Genomic DNA, 10020 nt, shown 5'->3' on the forward strand with positions numbered 1-10020 from the left:
CCTCAGCGACCTTCCCACGCAGAAATCCCTGACGCTGTTGAGGGCCTGAAGGGGGTGGAAAGCCGTGTAGCCTGGTTGTTTGCTGAAATGGTATTGAATGGTATGTTTGTAATCCAGGAAAGGTGTCAGTTCTGATGAAAGGTCGTCAACATGTAACGTTGGGGCTAACAGGGGGAGGGTGAAATTGGACCTGAGGGGGGCAGGGGTGCGGGCTGGCGGGACATAAAACAAGCAGAATGGCATTTTCCAGCCGTTACACGACACACCCGGCGGGCGGTGTGACAAGCCGCCGATTTGCCAGCGCCTGTTTTACGTCCCAGCGCATGTCCGATTTCACCCCCATCTTCCAGTTCTGATGAAAAGTCCTCGACCTGAAACATTTCTTTCTCCACAGATCCTGCCTGACCCGCTGAGATTTCCAGCAGTTTTTGCTTTGCTGTCAGATTTCCATCATCCGCAGTATTTTGCTTTTAGAATTATAGCATGGTACTATGACACGAGGCTCCCAAAGCAAGCGCTCTACTCGGAACTCCTACACGGCATGTGAGCCCCAGGTGGGCAGAGGAAACATTTCAAGGATACCCTCAAAGCCTCCTTGATAAAATCCAACATCCCCACCGACACCTGGGAATCCCTGGCCAAATACCGCCCTAAGTGGAGGAAGAGCATCCGGGAGGGCGCTGAGCACCTCGAGTTTCGTCGCAGAGAGCATGCAGAAAACAAGCGCAGGCAGTGGAAAGAGCGTGCGGCAAACCAGACTCCCCACCCACCCCTTCCTTCAACCACTGTCTGTCCCACCTGTGACAGGGACTGTAATTCCCGTATTGGACTGTTCAGTCACCTGAGAACTCACTTTTAGAGTGGAAGCAAGTCTTCCTCGATTTCGAGGGACTGCCTATGATGACAACCAATGAAATACTTTTAGAAGTGTAGTCACTGCTGTAATGCAGGAAAAGTGGCAGCCAATCTGTGCACAGCAAGATGCCACAAACAGCCACGTGATGATAACCCGATCATCTGTTTCAGGTGTTAGCTGAAGGACAAATATTTTCTAGGACATCAGGAGTGAACTCCCCCGCTCTTCTTCGAAATAGTGCCGTGGGATCTTTTACATCCGCCCAAGAGAGCAGATGGGACATAGAAACATGGAAAATAGGTGCAGGAGTAGGCCATTCGGCCTTTCGAACCTGCACCACCATTCAATATCGTGATGGCTGATCATGCAACTTCAGTACCCCATTCCTGTTTTCTCTCCATACCCCTTGATTCCTTTAGCCGTAAGGGCCACATCTAACTCCATTTTGAATATATCTAATGAACTGGCCTCAACAACTTTCTGCGGGAGAGAATTCCACAGGTTCACAATTCTCTCAGTGAAGAAGTTTCTCCTTATCTTGGTCCTAAATGGCTTACCCCTTATCCTTAGACTGTGACCCCTGGTTCTGGACTTCCCCAACATCGGGAACATGTTTCTATGTTTCTCCCTCAATAGCAAAGATGTCCTTCCTCAGATTAGGAGACCAAAACTGTACACAATATTCAAGGTGTGGCCTCACCAAGGCCCTGTACAATTGCAGTAAGACCTCCCTGCTCCTATACTCAAATCCTCTTGCTATGAAGGCCAACATGCCATTTGCCTTCTTCATCGCCTGCTGTACCTGCATGCTAACTTTCAATGACTGATATACCATGACACCCAGGTCTCGTTGCACCTCCTCTTTTTCTAATCTGTCACCATTCAGATAATATTCTGCCTTCCTGTTTTTTCCACCACAGTGAACAACCTCACATTTATCTACATTATACTGCATCTGCCATGCATTTGTCCATTCACCTAACCTGTCCAAGTCGTCCTGCAGCCTCTTAGCATCCTCCTCACAGCTCACACTGCCACCCAACTTAGTGTCATCTGCAAACTTGAAGATATTACATTCAATTCCTTCGTCTAAATCATAAATGTATAAACCTCAGTTTAACATCCATCTTATTGAAAGACGGCACCTCTGACAGTGCAGTGCTCTCTTAGTACTGCGCTGGAGTGTCAGCGTAGTTTTTGTACTCAAGTCTCTGGAGTGGGACTTGAACCCACGATCATCTGACTCGGGGATCGGAGGCCTAACGTCTAGTTCAGGCGCATTCCCAAAATGGGTAGGTGCCAGACCATGGCTGCTGCAGTCAGTTTTCTCAGACGGCCAAACCAGTGGCCTTTAAAGGGACCGCTGGAGTTTGCGACTGAGAAGGTCAGTAAGGTGAAGCCAGAATTAATTCATGGGATGTGGACGTCACTGGCATGGCCAGCATTTATTGCCCTTGAAATGGTGGCGGTGAGCCACTTACTTCAATACAGCCGAATGCCTTGCTGGGCCATTTCAGAGGGCAGTTAAGAGTCAACCACATTGCTGTGGTTCTGGAGTCACATATAGGCCCAGACCATGTAAGGATGGCAGATTTCCTTCCCCAAATGGACATTAGTGAACCAGATGGGTTTTTACAACAGTCTGGTAGTTTCATGGTCACCATTACTGATTCTGTTTTTTTAATTTCTGAATTTTACTTAATTGATTCACTTTAAATTCCCCAGCTGCCGAAGTAGGATTTGAACTCCTGTCTCGGGACCATTAGTCCAGACCTTGGGATTACTAATCCAGTAACATAACCACTATGCAACCATGTCCTATATCTGCTTCCTCCACCCCACCCCACTGCTTGCCCCACTCTCGATCGCCTCCTCCATCCCACTGCTCTCCCTGGTCACATGGTTGCTCCGGCGCCAGTTTCCCCGCTCTATGACTGGCGTGTAGCATCTTGGGGCGGGACAGGCATTCTCAACACACGTCACTCACATCCAAATGATGCAAGAAGACCAATTGCGTGTGGTCTACATTGGCTCCCAGTCCGGCAACACCGCGATTTTAAAATTCTCATCCTTGTGTTCAAGTGCCTCCATGGCCTCGTCCCTCACTACCTCTGTAACCCCCTCCAACCCTATAACCCTGCATTTATATAGCATCTTAGCCAATGAAGTACTTTTTGAAGTGTTGTAATGTAGGAAATACGGCAGCCGATTTGCACAGCAAACTCCCACAAACAGCAATGTGACAATGACCAGATAATCTGTTTTCGTTATGTTGATTGAGGGATAAATACTTGCTAGGGCACCGGACATAACTCCCCTGCTTTTCAAAATAGTGCCATGGGATCTTTTATGTCCCATCTGTGAGAGCAGACGGGGCCTCCGTTTAACATTTCATCCGAAAGACAGCACGTCTGACAGTGCTGTTGCATTTCCTACATTACAAGATTGACTAAGCTTGCCGTCAATATTTATCCAGCAATCAACATAACAAAAACACAGATTATCTGGTCATTATCACATTGCTGTTTGTGGGATCTTGCACAAATTGGCTGCTACGTTTCCTACATTACAACAGTGACTACACTCCAAAGGTACTTCATTGACTGTAAAGTGCTTTGGGACATCCAGTGGTTGTGAAAGGTGCTTTATAAATGCAAGGCTTTCTTTTGTCAAAGAGATCAGTTTTAAGAAGCATCTTAAAGGAGGAAAGCGAAAATTGATGTTCTGTAAAATGCCAGTAAGTAATTTTAGTTTAAAAAAAAATCAAAGGTCACAAATTGAAGTGAAATTCCTTGCTGTTTGTTTGTTTGCTGAAGGACCCTTGTTTGTTAAGCATCTGCAAACTACATTACATGTTTGGAAGGGACCAGGAATCAGCTGCTAATTGATAAATGGTTCTCTCTTCCTTTTTATGATCCCTGGAGAACAACATTCCTGAAATTTAATGGATTGTCAGACAAGTTACACTCTTTCAAGTTGCAGTCTGTCCTCAGTGCTGAAACAGTATATCCTTCTTCACTGGCCTGAATGTTTGGTAATGGGAGACATCTCATCTCAGGTTATAGAATTTTGTAAACCTTTTTTTTAAACATCTTTCTTAGATTTTTTTCCTAAATCATTTTCTACATTGCAACAGAGACTAGACTTTTAAATGTACTTCATTGGCTGTTAAGCGCTTTGGTACATCCGGTGGTCTTGAAAGGCGCTATAGAAATGCAACTCTTTCTTTTATTTATGATTGTGGCTTCCTATGCACTCTGGCATTTTGGTCAAACCTTTTATGATTGATAATTATAATATGACTTCATGCATTCAGATGTTAGGGGCACTTAAGAGGAATGCTTTCTATAAACTGTAGTGATACAGTAAAAATTACACAATAGGTCACAAAAGGCTATTCGGTCCATCACCTCTGTCAGCTCTCGGTTATAGCAATCTATAAATAATCTCACTCTCTTAGCGTCAATTTTAATTGATCTGTTGCCATCCGAAAGTGAAAGGACAGATTAATATTTAGGACGGAGATCATCCTCATCAGAACTTTACTAAAATGTGTTTTGTTAACCATTTTTCTAAAAAGCTGGAGATAGAAATAGACATTAATGTAGTGAGTTACAGAGTGCTCAAAGTGCTTCAAATAAAATGAATTAATATAAAAATATTACTTCTGTTTTATTCCAGATTTTTAAAATCAGATGTAGCAAAGGAAACAAAAAAAATTGCAGTTTCAAAAATATATAAATGCTTTTAAAGTAAAGGCTAATAGTTACAAAGGGGAGTTGGGTGTGGCCCTTACGGCTAAAGGGATCAAGGGGTATGGAGAGAAAGCAGGCATGGGGTACTGAAGTTGCATGATCAGCGATGATCATATTGAATGGTGGTGCAGGCTCAAAGGGCCGAATGGCCTAGCCTGCACCTATTTTCTATGTTTCTACAATATGTTGAAAAGTGTTTAAATAGTGCAAGAAGACTAGATTACATTTTTTAACAGTAGGTTTAAAACTGCAATCTGATTAGAGGAAGAATTAAATACTTTTTTTTGCATTCAACACTGCATTCTCTACAGCACTGCATATCAAGCTCTGAAAAAAGCCAAGCACATGCATGCCTTTAGTTACTGGGGGGGATGGGGGCATACTTTTGTTTGTGGGTGGTTTGGGGCTCAAGTTTGTTCGTGGTCTCTGCCTGTCACGCTCTGTTAAGTCAAGAACTCCAGCTCTCATTGATGCGAATGAATGAATGAATGAAAGTGTGACCACCTCTCACTGTGTCCTCCCCTGCGCCCTCTCTGACCCTTTTCCTTTTCCCGCCAAATAGACCTGGCCAAAAATGTTTTTTTAAATACTTTTGCAAAGACAAGTCTCTGAAAGTCCAACCCTGCTGCAAAACAAAGCAAGCTGCAAAAATATTCCCAAGTGACACTTCAGCATTGCACTGAACAGCAACAGTTTAAAATCCCCAGCTCAGCTGTTTCCCGCGAGAAACAAGATACAAAAAACCGAAGGCTACATTCTTTGGGGAGAAGAGGGGTGTTCTCCTTTCAATATTATTTACTATATGAGAAAATACTTAAAAGAAAAAAAAATTACTAGATAAAAAAAGGAACAAAATATGTAAATATCAAAAAGTAATTTGGTTCTACACTGGAATAAAAATAAATCTGTTTTAGGGGGAAAAAAAAGAACACTCTCCCCTTTTCCTCGCTCATGGTACAACCCGAGCTGCCCCTTCCAGAAAGCGCTTGGAAAAAGAAATTGTAAAAAGCGCCGCTATTGGTCGAAACTCAGCGGGCTGCCAAGCCGGTGGAAAAAGACCGGTTGCTATTGGTGAGGCTTGCCTGGACTCTCGCCAAGCCTCTTTTTGCGTGAAGGCTGCGATTGGCCGCTTCCCCCAGCACCGCCGCCCCCCCCCCCCCGGGCTCCTCGGTGACCACACGTGACGCCGCCCGGGGCGGGGCGAGGCGCGAGTGTTATTTTTCGAAATAAAGGCGGCGGCGCGAGCGGCGGCGGCTCGGAGCCTGCGGCCCGGTAACCATGGAGCGGCGGGAGAGCGGCGCGCAGGCCGCCTGAGCTGGAGCCTCACCCCACGGCTCCACCACTCGCTCCAAGACAGAGAGAAGCCGGCGGGCCCGTCCTTCAGATTCTTCACCTGTCAGCCGCCGCCGTTCCTTTCATCACTGCCTCTCTTTTTGTGACTAGTTTTTATTTAATTACCCCCCACCCCCCCCCCCTTCACCACAATCTGAAAGGCGCGATGAGCGGAGCGGCGGGCGCCAGTCCCAGTACCCGGCCCAATCCCAGGCCCCGCCCGCAGCCGGCCGCCCCGCCGTCCCTGCCCCCGCTCCTGCTCGGCGGCAGCGCCGCCTTGCACCGGGGCCGCTCGTGCAAAGCGCTCTTCTCCTCCTCCTCCTCCTTCTCCACCACCACCGCCTCCTGCTGTCCCCCCGTGCTGTCTCCCGTCACCAACCTGGCGCTCAACATGGTCAACCTGACGGGCCTGGGCAGGTAACTGTGTGGGGAATGGGGTGGGTGGGTGAGAACTGTGTGGGGAATGGAATGGGGTTGTGAGGAATGGGGGGGGGGAGAGAACTGTGTGGGGAATGGGGTGGTGGGGGGGAATGGTGGTTGTTTGGGGGGGAGGGGAGCTGTGGGGGAATGATGGTTTGAAAGGGGGAGGGAGAACTGTGGGGAATGATGGTTGGGGGGGGGAGAACTGTGTGGGGAATGGGGTGGTGGGGGGGAATGGTGGTTGTTTGGGGGGGAGGGGAGCTGTGGGGGAATGATGGTTGGAAAGGGGGAGGGAGAACTGTGGGGAATGATGGTTGGGGAGGGGGGGAACTCGGGGAATGGTGGTTGTTTGGGGGGGAGAACTGGGGAAGATCTGGGGAGTAGTGGGGGTGGTAGATGTGGGGAATGGTGGGAGGGGGAGAGGAGATCTGGGGAATGGTGGTGGGGTGATCTGTGGAGAGGGGAGATCAGGATGGGGTGGGTGGTGAAGGGGAGAGATCTGAAGGGCGGGGAGATTTCTGGGGAATGCAATGGTGGGGAAGGGGTAGTGAAGAGATCTGTGGGGAAGGGGTAGTGAAGAGATCTGTGGGGAAGGGGTAGTGAAGAGATCTGTGGGGAAGGGGTAGTGAAGAGATCTGTGGGGAAGGGGTAGTGAAGAGATCTGTGGGGAAGGGGTAGTGAAGAGATCTGTGGGGAAGGGGGGGGGGAAGAGATCTGTGGGGAAGGGGGGGGGAGAAGAGATCTGTGGGGAAGGGAGGGGGAGAAGAGATCTGTGGGGAGGGGGGGGGGGAGAAGAGATCTGTGGGGAAGGGGGGGGGGAGAAGAGATCTGTGGGGAAGGGGGGGGGAGAAGAGATCTGTGGGGAAGGGGGGGGGGGAGAAGAGATCTGTGGGGAAGGGGGGGAGAAGAGATCTGTGGGGAATGGGGGGGGGAAGAGATCTGTGGGGAAGGGGGGGGGGGGAAGAGATCTGTGGGGAAGGGGGGGGGAAGAGATCTGTGGGGAAGGGGGGAAGAGATCTGTGGGGAAGGGGGGGAAGGGATCTGCGGGGAAGGGGGGGGAAGAGATCTGTGGGGAAGGGGGGGGGAAGAGATCTGTGGGGAAGGGGGGGGGAAGAGATCTGTGGGGAAGGGGGGGGGAAGAGATCTGTGGGGAAGGGGGGTGGGGGGGAAGAGATCTGGGGGAAGGGATCTGCGGGGAAGGGGGGTGGGGGGGAAGAGATCTGTGGGGGGGTGAAGAGATCTGTGGGGAAGGGGGTGAAGAGATCTGTGGGGAAGGGGAAGAGATCTGTGGGGAAGGAGAAGAGATCTGTGGGGGTGGGGGGGGGAAGAGATCTGTGGGGAAGGGGGGGGAAAACATCTGTGGGGAAGGCGGGGGGGAAAGAGATCTGTGGGGGAGGAAGAGATCTGTGGGGGAGGGGGAGGAAGAGATCTGTGGGGAAGGGGGGGGGGGGGAAGAGATCTGTGGGGAATGGGGGGCCGGAGGGGGGAGGAAGAGATCTGTGGGGAAGGAGGGGAAGAGATCTGTGGGGGCGGGGGGGGAAGAGATCTGTGGGGAACGGGGGGCGGGGGAAGAGATCTGTGGGGAAGGGGGGGGAAGAGATCTGGGGGGGCGGGGGGGAAGAGATCTGTGGGGGAAGGGGGGGGAGAGAAGAGATCTGGGGGGGCGGGGGGAAGGAGGGGAGAGATCTGTGGGGGAAGGGGGGGCGGAGGGGAAAGATATGTGGGGTGGGGAATGCGGGGGGGTGGGGAGAGATCTGTGGGGTGGGGAATGGGGGGGGGAAGAGAGATCTATGGGGGGGAGAAGAGAGATCTGTGGGGTGGGGAATGGGGGGGGAGAAGAGAGATCTGTGGGGTGGGGAATGGGGGGGTGGAAGAGAGATCTGTGGGGTGGGGAATGGGGGGGGAGAAGAGAGATCTGTGGGGTGGGGAATGGGGGGGGGGTGAAGAGAGATCGGGGGGGGAAGAAGAGAGATCTGTGGGGTGGGGAGAGATCTGTGGGGTGGGGAATGCAGGGGTTGGGGGGAAGAGAGATCTGTGGGGTGGGGAATGCAGGGGTTGGGGGGAAGAGAGATCTGTGGGGTGGGTAATTCGGGGTGGGTGGGGGGGGCGATCTGTTGGGTGGAGAATGCGGGGGGTGGGGGGGAATCTATGGGGTGGGGATTGCCGGGGGGGGGGGATCTGTGGGGTGGGGAATGCAGGGGTAGGGGGGAGATATGCAGGGGGGGGGAGGAGATCTGTGGGGTGGGGAATGCAGGGGGGGAGGAGATCTGTGGGGTGGGGAATGAGGGGGGGGGAGATGTGGGGAGTGAGATCTGTGGGGTGGGGAATGCAGGGGGGGAGGAGATCTGTGGGGTGGGGAATGCAGGGGTAGGGGGGAGATCTGTGGGGTGGGGAATGCGGGGGGGGAGATGTGGGGAGTGAGATCTGTGGGGTGGGGAATGCGGGGGGGTGGGGAATGCAGGGGTAGAGGGGAGATGCGGGCTGGGGAATGCAGGGGGAGGGGGGAGATCTGTGGGGTGGGGAATGCGGGGGGGGGGGGAGATGTGGGGTGGGGAATGCGTGGGTGGGAGGTTAGATCTGTGGGGTGGGGAATGCGGGGGGGGGGGGGGGGGAGATGTGGGGTGGGGAATGCGTGGGTGGGAGGTTAGATCTGTGGGGTGGGGAATGCAGGGGTAGGGGGGAGATGCGGGAGGGGAGATCTGTGGGGTGGGGAATGCGGGGGGGGGGGGGAATGCGGAGGGGGGAGCATGCAGTAGGGTGGGGGAGGGGGGAGATCTGTGGGGTGAGGAATGCGGCGGAGGGGGGTGAGATCTTTGGGGTGGGGAGGGCGGGGGAGAGATCTGTTTGGGGAGGGGGGAATCTGTATGGGGTGGGGAGGGGGAAGGGGAGATCTGTGGTGGTGGGGAACACTGCGGAATGTGGTAAACTATATTAGTGCAATTATTTTGGAAATGGTGTCTCTGAAAATGAGTTGGTGTATTTGTGCACAAAGTGTGCTTGTAAATCTAATCATTTAAATTTTAAATCTCAACTGAGCATTTTGAAATGACTTCAATTATAATGTTCAGTTGAAGTGAAAATTGATGAAGCAGAGTCCAACCAAACTTATTTCTGTTCCTGTTTTTTTTTTCCCCCATCCCCTTTAAGCTATTTATTGACCATTTTCAGTGCTAACTTTTCCCCCCCCCTCTAACTTAGTAATTGTGATACACCGAAACGAAGGCCAAATGGGACCCCGTTGCTGCTTAAGACGCTCTCATCTGATTCTGATGCAGGTTAGTACTAAAGCAAGCACTACAACCTAGTATAACTGCTTTTTCTGCTTGTAGTTCAGTCTTTGATTTTATGTTCAGACAGCTTAAAATATGTTGCAACTCGCAAATGGAAGGCCTCTGGCTTTGTATAATCAGTAATTAAAAGTTTCCAAATTGAGTCGGGATGTGGGTGTGGAATAGTGAGAAACAGGATTACTTGTCTCAATCTGGCTGGTTTGCTCTAAGTTTTTTCATTTTGTTCAAGTTGATTATCTTGTAAAAGATGGCAAGTTTCTATGGGCCCAAGTTTCGAGCCGTGCCTAGAATGGCGCAATCACGACCTGGACGCCCGTTTTTCGCGCCAAAAAAAAAGTCCAGATTCTCCAGCTCCCTGCAGGTCATG

The 10020-nt window shown here is 51.1% G+C and overlaps 1 protein-coding gene across 1 annotated transcript in view; it reads left to right on the top strand.

Annotated features, from left to right (window-relative positions):
- Positions 1 to 5811: 5811 nt before the first annotated feature.
- The window catches only part of cdc25b (cell division cycle 25B), a 52453-nt gene continuing 48244 nt past the window's right edge, over positions 5812 to 10020 (top strand). Inside the window, exons 1-2 of the mRNA XM_070866815.1 lie at positions 5812 to 6360; positions 9562 to 9638. Of these exons, the coding sequence (XP_070722916.1) occupies positions 6110 to 6360; positions 9562 to 9638 (328 nt within the window). The 5' untranslated portion in view covers positions 5812 to 6109. The remainder of the gene's footprint in view (positions 6361 to 9561; positions 9639 to 10020) is intronic.

Source organism: Pristiophorus japonicus, chromosome 2, assembly GCF_044704955.1.
Source record: "Pristiophorus japonicus isolate sPriJap1 chromosome 2, sPriJap1.hap1, whole genome shotgun sequence".
Lineage (NCBI taxonomy): Eukaryota > Metazoa > Chordata > Chondrichthyes > Pristiophoridae > Pristiophorus > Pristiophorus japonicus.